The sequence below is a fragment of the Rattus norvegicus genome, chromosome 1, assembly GCF_036323735.1.
Source record: "Rattus norvegicus strain BN/NHsdMcwi chromosome 1, GRCr8, whole genome shotgun sequence".
Classification (NCBI taxonomy): Eukaryota; Metazoa; Chordata; class Mammalia; order Rodentia; family Muridae; genus Rattus; species Rattus norvegicus.
In genome coordinates, this window is record NC_086019.1 from 251,541,453 (window position 1) to 251,555,642 (window position 14,190).

A 14,190-nucleotide genomic window follows, 5' to 3' on the forward strand; every position below is an offset into this window, starting at 1 on the left:
ACCCGACGCTTCCTTCCCTATGCTTCCTTCCTTCCTTCAGCTTCAGTTGTCTACTTAGCAGTCTGGCTTTTCCCTACTGCAGCAGTTCAGTAACATTTGAGTTCCGATGCAACTGGCTGGGCTGCTACAGAGAGGAGAGCAGAAGAGAGGGAAGACTGGGAAGAAAGCTTCCTCTTCCCCTCACCCCTCTAGGGTGAAGGCCCACTGCAGGCACACCGAGGGTCTGAAGAGCTTTGATCTAGCTTCACGGAATGCCTGCTAGGACGGTTTCCTGCGGCACGGGGAGTCTCGCTTCACGGAATGCCTGCTAGGACGGTTTCCTGCGGCACGGGGAGTCTCGCTTCACGGAATGCCTGCTAGGACGGTTTCCTGCGGCACGGGGTCTCACGGCTTCCATGTTAGGGATTTGGATGGACTTTCCCTGTATGTAGCAGGTTTGGGCTGGGGGGGGGTGACTTGAATGGCGTTCCATCAGAATCTGCACAGCGGGATTCTACCGTGTGCGCACACTTGGCAGCGTGGATGAGCTAAGACACTGCATTTATACTGATACTGATTAGAGACTCATCTGGGGGCGGCTTGAGAAGAAAATTTAACTCTGCAACCATCTCAAAGCCCCATGTCATAGGCATATCACACTCAAACCACAGGACACAATCGAAACCAAATACAGAAACTACAGAGCCTTCACTCCACTGGTAACTATGTCCTCTTCCCACTGTAAGGAACACTTGCCACAATCACTAAGCGGTGATTACAGGGTATTACTCATATCTGCACGGTTCTGTGTGAGGTACAATGTCAATTACCACAGACGTAGGCCTTGCCCACCAAGCCAACAAAATCACTAGAGCATGCAAATGTGTGGCCAAACACACTATAATAAACACATTACATAGAAAAACACAAATCGGAGGAAAATCGAATTTAGCCTGGATTTCAACAGTTGCTGTGGTCTGGTGCTAGTGTATCTTTGTGGTCTCTCCTCACCCCACAGGCGTCCTATATTCTAGTCTTTTGTGAGATTTGCCACCTCCAGGACAAAATAAGCCTTGAACTTGTGTATGTCCAAACCTCTGTAAGCTTATCTTGTGGCCTCAAATGGCCTCCCATACCACAAGCGTGGCTAATCTTTCTGTTTAAACACAGTGGGCTCTGACCTTTAACTTTTCCAGATCCCGAGCCAGAATTCCTCTCTCCTTCCCACCGGCTTCCAGGCTCCTGCGTTGTTCTCAGGGTCCTTACTGTCTGAGAGTTAATGCCTCCATTATGGAGACTGGGGCACCTTCCCCAGGCCTACCTGTGTGAAGCAGGCAGAGGCAGTGTGGGCCAAGAATATCCCTGTACACCAGAGTGCAAGTGACATGGGGAGTTTTTCCAAATGTAAGCCTAAGATAGTCTATAAGCCACACATGAAGTAGGCCGATTACTTTACGGTGATGGCTCCCTGGATACTTCTTGAAATCCATTAAAGCAAGTAGAGAAATAACTCCATTTTATTGGTTTCTGATGGTGTTCCTGTCATACCAGGTACTCTGTATGACCCTCTGAGGTAAAAGAATAAGACGTCCCACGTGAGCCTGCCTCTGTCCCTAGGTCCACAGATGTCAAAGGGCAACACGTGCCATGACTCTATGCCATTCTTGTAAAATGGAGCCCAGAGGGGTGGTCTTCAGAGTGGTTGCTGGTGTTCAGCAGATAGTGGGAAGGTTTGTGCTGTGGGCTCTGTAGGTGGACTAAGCCACCTCCTGCTGCTTAGAAACATGGATTCAGGACTCAAGCCCATCGTCAGAGATGAACTGTCACCCCCTAAAGGTGACACATTTCCATCATCAAACCTCAAAGAAGGCGAGCTGCCTCTTCTCAGTCTACAGAGCCACGTTAGCTACACTAGGAAGAAATCATCCTACGGGAAGGGATGGAAATCCTTGCCTAATCGAGGGTCCCCAAGTCAGTGTGAGAGGTAGGGGACAGACCAGAGCCATGATGGACAGCTGTGCTGTTGGAAGTGAGCTGGAAGAAAGATGCTCTGGGGCTAAGAACCAATGGAAAGCTCTCAGGAAGCAACAGTGAGAACTGTGGATCCTCTAACATCTTGGTTTAAGATGTCCAGTCACTGTAAAATAGAAAATCATTTCATAATCCTATGATTTGCACATTACTAATCTGGGATTTGAAACATAACAAACAATAAAGCTTCGAGGGGCCAGCTCTCAGCCATGGCACTCAGGCATGAGAATTCCCACAGGCTCAGGGCATGCTCACCTTTGGCAAAATGGCCTGGTGCCTGGATGGGGAACTCAAAGATGTAAATCATCTGGGACCCGTGTTCCAGGGTTTATGGAAGGCCAGTGCTGCCCAACTTTGGTCACATATTTGAATCACCTAGGGAGCTTTAAGAATCGCTTCAGCCCAGAGATTTGGGTTAATTGCTTTGGGATGTGGTGTGGGCACTGGGGTTTGAAAGCCGATAGTGCAGCCAGGGTTAAGCAGCGCCAGGGTTAGAAGGGATAGAGACATTTGCAGCTGGGGTGAGAAGGAGTCAAGTGACTCTCTGGCTGTCACATTCTGAGTTTGGATAAAAGGTGCCTTCTTGACTCTTTTGCAATGCCGTGTGAGGAGGCCATTTTTTTTTTTAAACTCAGATGATGTGAGTTCTTTTAAAAGGAAATATTTTGGTGAACAGACTGAAGTGGACATTTCTACCCTTTCAACCAAAGCTGCCCCACACATGGGCATTGTGAGGTAAATGTGCTCTTAGTACAAGGGAAGTTGTGGACAGTGCTTTACAGGGGGAGGGCACACCCAGGCAGAGGAAGTCTGAGCACCGACTTCACACTGGGAAGAAAGAACTGAACACATTGTCCCTTTGGACGGCATTGCTCCTTCACCTCCCTTAGTTCCTCGGAAGTCCTGGTTGTGTCACCAACTCCTTAGTGACAAGCTTTGTTCAGGTAGAAGATTATAAGGGGGTGAAGAATATTCCACCTGGCACCTTTCCTATATTTCCTATATATGCACACACTGATTTAATGAGACCACAGCATACACACTGTTATGGCTACCATCTCACCGTGAGCCACAAAACAACACAAAATTCAACAAGGCTCACAAGGTTCTCAAAGCTTCTAAGTTTCTATGAATGAGTTTGCACTCTCTGGAGACCCTGACCCTGAAGTCTCTTTTCTCTGCAGGTTTGCCTCCCCTTTCTCTCGGACCCCGAGTGTGATCATTTTTAATAAATTCTTTATTCACATATATTTGTGTTCCTGTTTTCTATGGTGTCCTCTTGGAACTCAGACTTGACCGTTAGTGTCTAAAGTGCCACCTTCCTGCCTGCTCACAGCCCAGCTTATGGATGTTCCCAGCTAGCTTTCTTACTATGTGGGGCTTCTAGCCAGCTTGCTGAGGGGCCTTTCCTCCTGAGGGGAGGAAATGATCTTTCAAAAGGGCTATGGTTACCCCAACAGGACCTTTTTCTCTAGGGAAAGGAGGTTTCCATTCTAAGTTCTGCTTTTTTAAAAAATGCTCTGATTTTCTCGATATTTAAAAACCTACCTGAGGCCTGCATGGTTGGCAGGTTCTCCCATAACCATTCAGTCTAAGTTTTCCAGCTTCGAGTTCCTTACACACTACTCTATATAAACAGATTCCAGCTTATGAATGGATAAAGAGATTAATATAAGTGCTCTGGTTGTATACCTCAGTGGTACAGCAAGCTCCTCCATGCAGCAGGTCATGAGCTCAATCTTCAGTACAGAGAGAGGAAGGAGGGCAGGAGCAGAGTGAGGATGTGGGAGGGAGGGAAGGAGGGACAGAGAGAGAAGTTAGAAGACAGCAGTGTGCATTCATCTGACCTCAGAAATATAAATACACACATTTAAGTGATATGAGTGGAATGGAAGAAACCATAAACAGGGTGAAAAAGAAACAGTTCATGTCAAAACAATGTTCTGAAATGAAATATCTGAAAAATAAGTAAGGTACTAGAAAATATAGTTCAATATTCATGATAGATGTCAGAGGGGGAAACTGACTTACATTAGAGCACAGTTACATGCTTTTAATAAGACAAATTACTATCTCAATGGAAAAATAAGCAGGGGGACCCAGGAAACTTGTGAAAAATACATTAGCAGTAGATACAGCATCTTCAGCCACACACACACACACACACACACACACACACACACACACACACACACACTCAGTGAGCGTGGTTAAGAACAGCATCTGTCACTATGAAGTCAGCAGACGACGGCACATTTCCTGTTCTTGCTCAGACCTCTTCACCCAAGACTGGCTGGGTAACAGTGGAAGAACTCTCGGTCCCATGAACTACACCTCAATGGATCAGGAATCCAATGTAGGCAGGATGGACCCAGGGCCTTCGAAGAACTCTAAGGATCATCAGGTCAGAGCCAGCAGGAGAAAGAGAGAGATGTTGAAACTTGCTACAGAGCACAGGGTGTAGATTTGTTCTGCTCACCTTTCTTAAAGGAAGGGTAGACATGACAAGAAATATCCCTTTAGAGGGCTGTTCCTATAATTGGAGACATGTATTCCTGGAGTAGACCAATTTAGGAGCTGCACTGTGCCATCTAACAGAAGCTGAAGTCCTCTTAGGCAGGTACATCATACAAGAAACTTCTTATTGGCATCTTTAAAAATTGTCCTCTAGAGAACCATCTTTTAATAACTACACAAGTTTTACAAAGATTTTCTTTCCTTCCTTCCTTCCTTCCTTCCTTCCTTCCTTCCTTTTCCTTCCCTCCTTCCTTCCTTCCTTTCTTCCTTAAAGAAATTAATCTGAATGATCCCGGCAGTCAGTAAACAGAAACCCATATAGTATGTCTATCTGGTTGACCAGTTTAACCAGTCTGATTATCAACTGCTGTCCCTGGCACTGCATGAAAACACTTAGGAGCCAGGAGTGTGCTGGCCCAGGGCCACACGCCCCAAATATGGTGCTTCCATATTTACTGATGTTAAGGGGTTGGTAAAGCAGCGACCCTTTCCGTTCTCAGGACTTCCACAACAGGCGAGCTCAGGACCCAGCCATGCAATAGCATCTTACAGTCTGTTCCAAAAGGGACATCGAGCTATTTTAAAAGTCTCAGTGCCTGGGAGTTAACTCGAGTCTTCAGAACCTTTTTGTTTGTCTGGCATCAATGACACATTCCTATCAACATGCAGTTAGAGATCACTGCAATTCTTTGACATAAGATTTAATGAGAATGAAATCAAAGATAAAGTTCTGTCCAAGAGAGTTGGAAAGAGAAACAGCAGTTTGAGGACAAAGAAGAAAAATGTTAATTTCTTCCAAGGCTGGCAAGATGTGTGGTTCCTAAGGGCCTTGAGATGCCCCAGCTTCAGCTGTGTCGCTGCTGAAGAAGCAGACACAGGGCTGAGGTTTAAACAGAGCTGAGGTTTAAGCATCAATGTCACCCATGACCCTCAAGGCAGACTCTGCACCTCACTGTGGAACTGGCTCCAGGCTGCTTCCTCGGGGACTTATTTCTAATAACAGAGGTAAGATTTTTGAAGGCAAGGACCTTAGAGTTCTCTCTTTCCAACCTCGCCACCAAAACTTCCACACTACAGAGCTCTTGAAGGCCTGGTGTTTATACATTCAAGAAAGTCAAGGTCATGTACACTGTACTGTGGCCAGACAGGAAGTGACTACCACCATTATTGAAAGGGGCTGGAATCAAGTAGCCCTATGCAGAGGCCTCTTTAACTATTAATTCTAGACAGAGTTTAAGATGGACGAACCCAGAAAGTCTCATGACATTCCAGTTATTTGGTGGTACCTTTGTCCTCTGTAATTATGGTGGCTCACTGCTGGACTGTGGGGACACTGCTGAAGGCTGGCTGTGAGTGGGGACTTGAAATGTTGTCAGGTGCTTCCTTGCTTCATCATTTCTAGTTGCGCAATTCTTGGGTGAACAAGGCAGTGCTCCAAGATTCAGTTTCTCTACCCTAAAGTGGGAGGTCCACCCTTCATGGTGTTGTCCCAAAGGTTATATAAGGTAATGGCTACCATAGCTATTACAGCAAGCCTGAGTATTAGCATCAAATTAAATGTTCAGACAGACTGAATTGTGGCCAGTAAACGCGGAACAGCCTCTGGTTTATGTGGCTTAACACAGACTCTAAATGAGGGCAGGGGACAAACAAGATTCCCTCCAAATGTCACTAAGCCCAGAACTCTTAGCAGACACTGGTTCCCTGAGGTCTGTGAGAATGACTAATCAGATGAAAGACATCCCTTCTTTTCTAATTTTTATATTACACCCCCTCTAAATGGAATTGAAGGAGAGAGAGAGAGAGAGAGAGAGAGAGAGAGAGAGAGAGAGAGAGAGGATCACAAGTACACCTGGGATCTGTCCTTACACTTGTCTGGCTCCCTTGGTAAGCAGCACTCTCACTTTCAGACACTAGTTGGCATCTCTTGTCCAGATGTTGCTTATGTTTGCTGAAAGACCTTGGAGACATTTATGCCCAGACAGAACTGACTCCCTCCCGATGAATATTTCTTCATCTGTGGTCACAGTAGACCAGGAGAAGACGCTTCTGTAGATGGTGGAACTGCGCTAGAAGAGGCACTCCTCCTGTCCTCTGATGTATTCAGAAATAGCCCATCTCCCTTAAAGCTGAGCCTGAGCCCACAGAAGACCCACAGCTGGGGATTTTCCGAGAGAAACCAGCTATTGTTCCCTACCCCGACCCCAAGAACAGCCTCTGTGTGTGGTCCTTTAGTGGTTTGAAGAAGTTACGTGGCTGGTGACCATTGAGAAGGCAAGCTCTGGGAGTGTAGAGGACACAGGACTAAAAAGAATGGTTGGTAGGCATGAACAGTGTGATGGGGTCAGTCCTCCCTCGCCCAGTCTTCCTGAGGCAGTAATGTCTGGATGCTACCCGCCTCACCCACAGCTCTTCTCCCTAGGATACCCATGTTGGCCTCCACCAGGTGGGACCAGGTGAATCCGAAGTGAAATTTATCTCTTTTAAACTCAACCCCTTGTATCTCTGCCATTTTGAAGGGTTATAGGCCAAGATTGCCAAGTTTTGCTTGGCAGCAAAAGTCCTAAGCCTCCTTCTGTTGTCCCAACCAATTCTCCCATTTCTGTCAACCCATCTGTGATGGGTATGCATTCCAGATGCAGGGTATTCTTGGCTTGAACAAAGGACATTTTCTAAAATGCCAACCTTGTAGGGCAAAGAGTCCTGGCCTCTTGTATGGTTCCTAGAATGATTTCTACAGCCACTTAAATAAAGAACTGAGATGGGTGGGGGTGTCGGTACTGACTAACCACCGACACAGGGGCCGGTGAACTCTGATGCCAAGGTGATGTCTGAGCAGCAGTTTCCTGAGCACTTCCCACGAGAGGGCTGGCACTCCCTCACATGCCGCTCACACAGTGACATCCTCCCAGAGACTTCAGATCTTCCCACCTTGATGGCAACTCTGAGAGGAAAACCACCCCATGGTCTTAACAGAAACACTTTCTGGCATCCTCCTTGTATAGACCTAACTGCTGGTTTGAAAGTGACTTGTTTGTGTCAGATCCTTTTCTGGCTGCTCTAGGAGCAGTCACATAGCCTTTGCCCCAAGAACCTTTGGGGCTCTTCTGGGTTAATGCGGCTTTAGGCCGTAGCACAGAATTAGCAGATATAGAACAGAGCCAGGCCCGAGAGGCTTATAAAAGAAAGAAGAGAGACACCAACGACTGAAATCACTTCCTAGCGTTTCCTTTTATCTTTTCCGAGCAGTTTGCTTTGCTGACACCACCGAGTGCTTCCTTGGAGACCCCCAGCTGGACTCGCTGAGAGCTCTTGCTCTGTAGCAGAAACTGAGACTAGATGAGGTACAGTCTACTCAAGCGTCTGACAGTCCCTGCCTAGCCACTCTGAGGCCAAGATGGCACAGCCCAGAGTCAGAGCCTCCAGGGTCTGGGGTAGAAGAGATGATAAATTATTACCACTTTGTAGGAAAGGAACAGACCAAAATGTGACTTTAAGGTCTGAAGTTATGCTGGGTACGAGTGACAGATCAGATGGAATCAGGAGCGCTTCCCAATTTTCCTAAGGCTGTGACCCTTCAATACAACTGTGCTTCACATCTCACATGCTGTGGTGACCTCTAATCATAAAGTTATTTTTGTTGCTACTTCATAAGTGTAATTTTGCTACTGTTATGAATCATAATGTAAATTTTTTTGGACATAGGTGTTGCCAAAGAGGTTGGGATCTACAGGTTGAAAACCACTGTTCTAAACCATCTTAATATCAAAATACAATTATCTGTATACATATGATATACATAATAATAGTACCAACATATAAAGTAAAATGTAACTACCTTACAACTGTGTCTAGATTTGTATTTATAGATACATGCACTCATGCTTTATAGCCAGAGAAGGCTTTGTTCCACGAGTGTCCTCTAATTTGATCTCACTCTCTCTTTTTTTTTACAGATAAGAAACCAAGAGCGAATCACATGGATGAATGTCTGCTTCTGCAAGCCTTCTGGTCTCCTCTGATCTCAGCATTTTACCAAGTTCTCTTCAGGATCCCTGTGGAATGGAATTGCTTTGCCGCGCCCTCCTCCTATACAGTCTGAACAAAACTGTGACACAGCTCCCTACGAGTCTGCTGACTCAGTGAAGAGCAGGGTGGCAAAGTGTATCACAGCCAGAGAGTCAGCTACGTCAGGTACCCTAAGGACAAGGCTGTGGAGGCATGGCCTTCGTGCTGGGGTAAACAGGGAGGGAACTATGCCCTTGGTTGCTGGGGAAAGAGGTTCATTCAAAGATACTGCCCTCTTACCATCACCCACGCTGGTCACCTTGGTTTGGTTTTTATGCTGGTCTCGGTATGCCTTATATAAAACCACAAAGAAGTATGGTTTCACACACACAGAAGTATGAAGAAGCTCACTCTTAGGCACAACAGTGATTCCCTCTTCCACAACAGCTGAGCGGAGGATGCAGAAGGCAATGGGTAGGTACTTACTCAGTATTCATGGTGCATCTGTGCGCCTGACATGATCACCTCACTTACTGTGTCCCACTTGAGAGGAAACTGAGGCTCAGAGAGGTTATAGAATAGAACTTCTCTCCTATAGAGTAAGGCTTGATATCTTGACCTACTGGGCAAAAAGCATTAAGCTAAGTATACGTTTTCTTCTTGACACTGGCCAGGCTCAGCTCTCAAGCTCTTTGGTTTCAGGGACTCTAAACTGACACAGTCAAGCACTGCCGGGAGTTAGCTTTTTATATATGCTAGGAATATCTTTGCAGATCATTACTGAATACTAGCAAGAGGTTTATCTGCACTTATGGTCCTAAGAAAATCAGAACCAGAATGAGAATTTAGGGCTACAAAGGACCATACCGAATACAGAGCAACACTTGAGTGCTCTGTTTCAGGGCTTGAGGCCGAGACTAGCAGATTCAGGATTTACCTAGGTTGTATAATCATTCTGTGGCAAATCTCAGGCCAACACTGGGTGTCCTGCTTAGGATGAAGGATGAGAATTCAGCATGCCAGTCATGAACCACAGGACTATAGATGGACAAGAGTTTCACAGGTCTTGAGGATGGAGGCAGGATTCAAAAAAGGAGAAGTAAAAGCTATGGATATGCAGTGGACAGAAAGAACCAGGAGGTGAAAATACAGATCTGGGGTGGGCTAAAGAGATTCAGTAAGTGACTTCCCAGACTGTTTGTTCCATTGCACATACAGTTGGAAGCCAAATGCAAGCCACCAAGGTCGCAGTGAAGCACTGACCAATTATAGCACAAATATTTGTGGGCAGCTGTGGGAGTGCGAGCCACCTGCTCCAAGTTTACAGCTTTGTTAAACTTGGTAAACATGGAAAATGCACTGGGAACGCCCCTGCTCTGCACAGCATGGGAAGGCCTGTTCTCAGAGGCCTTGCTTGGGGACTGGTGTGTCTGCCCTTGGCCAGGCTCTTCTTAGTCTGGTTCAGTGCTGCCTTCTGCTGGGACGTCAGTGTTGCCAGTCTCCAGGAGAGAACGAGGGAGGTTGTTTGAAAGGCCACAGGGGTCCCAGAATATAGTGCCTCATCCTTTTGTCCAGATAGATAAAACAGATTTGGCAGTGATGTGCCAAAGTTACATAGTTAAGGGCCAAAATGACTCTTGATCTCTGAACTCTGGTCCTTTCTCTAGGGCTTCTTTCTCCACCTTGGGCTTTGGAGATAATGCTGAAAGGGGAGTCATAACGTTTCACAACATTAGAGGTGGGAGAGACATGGCTTCTGTATGTGACAATATGGCAGAATGAAGAACTGATGTGCTCAAATGCCAGTATTTTGTCTACTGTTTGACTTTGCAGTTAAATGTGAACATGGGGACGGACAGGGACCTGCCCAGAGATTTCCCCAAGAGGATCTGAAACCCCTCTTTAGACTGCTTATTCCACTCTACTTCCTTAATCTCCAGTGAACGAGTAGCAACCATGTTGCTTTCAATAAAAAGGGCGACTCTTGCTTCCTTCTCACTCAGCTCCTGCCCACATGGTCCTAAGCTAAGTCAGCATGGCACTTACTTGGACTTTAGGCCTTCCTGCCCATAGGGCTGCAGCAGATACTGGTGCACGAGCTTGTCCCTGAGAGTCCCAGCCAGTTTGATTTTCTTTCTTGATCGATGTAGGTTGATGATGAAAAGTGTGATAGAGCCACGGACATAGTTGTGGCTGAGTTCAAGAAAGAGAGAGAGAGAAGCGGGAGAAGACGAGACAAAGTGGTCAGTTAGATGCTCCTAGGTAACTTACAGGCTGCACAAAACAGGACTACCCCAGAAGGGTGCCTTCATCTTATGAATCATCCTAAGAGACCTTCAAGACGGGGAAGCCTGGTTATTGCATATATATTTGTGTGTGTATATATGTGTATAGTGTGTGTATGTGCGTGTATATTTACGTATGTGTATGCATGTATGTGTATGTATTGCATATGTGTGTATGTGCGTGTCATGTGTGTGTATGTGTGTGTGTAGTATGTGTATGTGTGTGTATGTTAACATATTATGACTGCCAAAAAAGAACTAAACCACAGAAAAGTAAAATGAAACAAACAAGTAAAAGAAAATTCCCCATAGTTATATAATCCATTTTGGTTAACATTCAGCATTTTTAGATCTTAGTTTGAGAATGATCTATAAAGCATTTTGACTCTAGGATCAAACCAGCTACATAGAGCTCTTTGGCTAGTGTATACATGGTCCTGTGTGGTTCTCCCTTATGCAGGAATGCTGAATTTCCAATCATAGAGTACAGCACTATTTATTTAGCCAGTCCACCACTTTTATGGATTTGTGTTGTTTTCAATTTTTTTGGCATTATAAATTATGTCTCAAAAGCCTTAATTTCACATACACTTTTTGTGTATCATGATTACTTTTGGTGGTAAAATTCTTAGACACTGGACTCACTGGGTCAAGCTGTGTGTGTACATTGTATGATTCCTCCTCAGATCTCCATTCTTTCCTACGGTGTTCCTCCCTATGAAGAGAGTTTAGATCCTCATGCTCTTGTTCTCCAGAGTGATGGGCACACGGACCGCTTTGTCTCGGGTGGGGTCTGGTGTGTAGTGGACATGTCAGACCTGGGCAGATGCTGCGGAACTGTGGTGTGATGGCAGGCTTGCTCCTTCTGCTAGGGGAGGAACGGAAGCATCTTGTTTAGTTTTTTACTTTTGCAGACATGATCTCTTGCTATGTAGTCCAGACTGCCTTTGAATTGTGAGCATCTTGCCTCAGTGTCCTCTGGGCTAGGATTATAGACACACCCAGCATTCTCAGCTTGATGATACTTGTCACAAAGGCCTGAGTGCTAAAGTGAGGATGTGAAGCAGGGCCCCAGGGAGCCATGGTGGACAAGAAGTGTGAACAACAAACATCTTCTTACTGGAAGCCATTTAGGTTTGGGCGCTCTTAAAAAGATTGTTTTTGGTCCTGGGGCTCAAACTCAGATAATAACTATGGATAGCAAATGTCTTTATTTACTGAGGCATCCTAATGGTCTTGTTCTTTCATTTGCCCAGTCGCCATTTTAGATGAGAGCAGAGTGTTTGACCTGGGGAGAACATTTGTCGCATGCAAGGAGAACCTTTCGGTGTCAGCAAAGCTACAATCATTTCCCTCTCTGTAGGAAAAAGACCTTGTTTCTAAGAGGTCCCGTGGGGCCCCATCTGGATGGGTTAATGAGAGGAAACAGAAAAAATGACCCAGCCCAGCCTTCAAAAGAGGAGTTCAGAGAAATTCTAAGACAACTTTGCCCAGAGGAAAACGCTGCTTGCAGAAATGGAACCCTGGATTTCTAGGTCACTAGCCTTTGTTCTTACAGAGTGAGAGTTGTGCGGCCCAGGGCGGGCTGGTAGGGTAACGCAGGAGTTTTAAAGTACAGGTTTTAGGGTTCCCTTCATTTGGGCTTGAGGCCTGGGAATCTGTATTAAGATCTTGCCAAGATATCTGGCTGATGAGTTGGGTTTGGGAACTACAATCTCAGACCCAAACTCTGAGGTTATGAGAAGGACTCTCAGAGTATCCTCCTGGCTATGCCTCAGCTGCTTTCCCCTTACATCTGTAGGAAGGTGCATTGCTGAGTTCAGGCTTCTTGGAGGTCTGCACTTGTGTTCTGATAAACACTTGTGTTCTGATGTCTCCCCGTGCAGCCCTTCTTCCTCCGATCTAGTCTAATCCCCTGCAGCATGTAAATGAGTTTTGAATCAAATGATTCAGAAGACAATGCCAATTGATTTGAGCAGGCTTGAGTTCTGGGGAAGGAAGCTGGCAGCTTGCGCTGGCAGTGACTGTCACAGAAGGATATCAGCTCATTTCTATAGGTGGGATTTCAGCTTAGCTGAGCCATGTACAAAACAGACGAAGACATCGTTAACTATAGGTACTGTGGGCTTCAGAGTGTGAGCAAAATAGGCATGGGTGGGTATCAATCCAGCCAGACCACAGTAAGCCCTTTTGCAAGCTGCTATTAAACAATCATTTTAAAGGCCGGTCGTGGAGGAGGAGAAAAGCACGTGCTTGCATTTATGAGTTTCTCCTTGGCAGGCTGGGGCAGAATGTGCCCTTGGAGACTGCAGGAAGAAGGGTGGGATGTGAAGAACTGGTGGCTTGGAGGGAGACCTGAAACTCAGCATTGCTGTAGGGAACACTGTCTTTCCAAGCTGTTTGGCAGTGGTTTGATTTCTACGTACATAGTTCTCCTGGGAGAGACAAACCAGCACAGCCCAGGGACCTAATTGAACAGGTTCTCAAAGAGCTCAAGGACCTCATAGGTAGGAACTGCTAATGAAGACTGCCCTAACCATACACCGTTCTACTTGGTTGATGGGCAAGGGAAAGAAACAGGCCTTTTGGTTACAAAGACACAGTCTAGAGAAGGGGTTCCCACATAAACCTAGAGAACTGTGATGAGAAATCAGATTCCAGAAGAATGCATAGACTCTGTCCACAGAAACCAATCCTGGAGGAGTGTGCAGTCTGTTAGGAATGAGGTTGGAGGCTTGGTCAGTTTGCCATTTTTAATGCCTGATGTCAAGTTCTGGTGGCCTTTGGTTATCTTAGCAAATGTCCCTTTCTGGAGAGAAGCTTTTTCGGCAGAATGTCTATGCTGCTCTTCGTCTCACTTGTGGTGAGACATTTTCGCCAGCAGCCAAACCGTGTATCTGGAGTTCATCTCTTCTGGCTGTTCTTTTCCTGCCTGACATCTCCTCTTTGTTGCCATGGGAGGAGGAGGAGGAGGAAGTGAGTCAGAGGTGGGATGTTGGAATGGGAAGATCCTGGATATAGGAGGTGGGAGATGTCAGATGGGAGGTGTGTCTTGAGTTCCAGACAGAAAACAGTCATGTTCTAGAAACCTCTCCAGTGAAGCGGGAAGTCTGGGGAAAGGAAGGGGGATGATGCGCTTCAGTCATTGATCATTCCCAGCTAAGTTAATGAGCTTGAGAATGTAGTTGGTCCATTGTCTCCAAATCTAATTCAAAGGTTTTGGGTTTGGTAAAAGTCAGGCCCTGTTTTGCCAAACATTTTTCCCCTTAATTTCAAAGCCCCTGTGTATTTTAAGGGAAATTTAATCCACATGTTTCTGATTCATTTACACGTAACTCATCAAAATATTGTTTTGTAAGAGTCATTTGAT

The 14,190-nt window shown here is 45.9% G+C and overlaps 1 protein-coding gene across 3 annotated transcripts in view; it reads right to left on the reverse strand.

Annotated features, from left to right (window-relative positions):
* Nucleotides 1–14,190, reverse strand: part of Hpse2 (heparanase 2 (inactive)) — a 699,168-nt gene that overhangs the window by 9,304 nt on the left and 675,674 nt on the right. For all 3 annotated transcript variants that reach the window (NM_001415809.1, XM_039085865.2, XM_063270025.1), the window contains one exon: nt 10,582–10,728. In NM_001415809.1, coding sequence (NP_001402738.1) covers nt 10,582–10,728 — 147 coding nt within the window. The remainder of the gene's footprint in view (nt 1–10,581; nt 10,729–14,190) is intronic.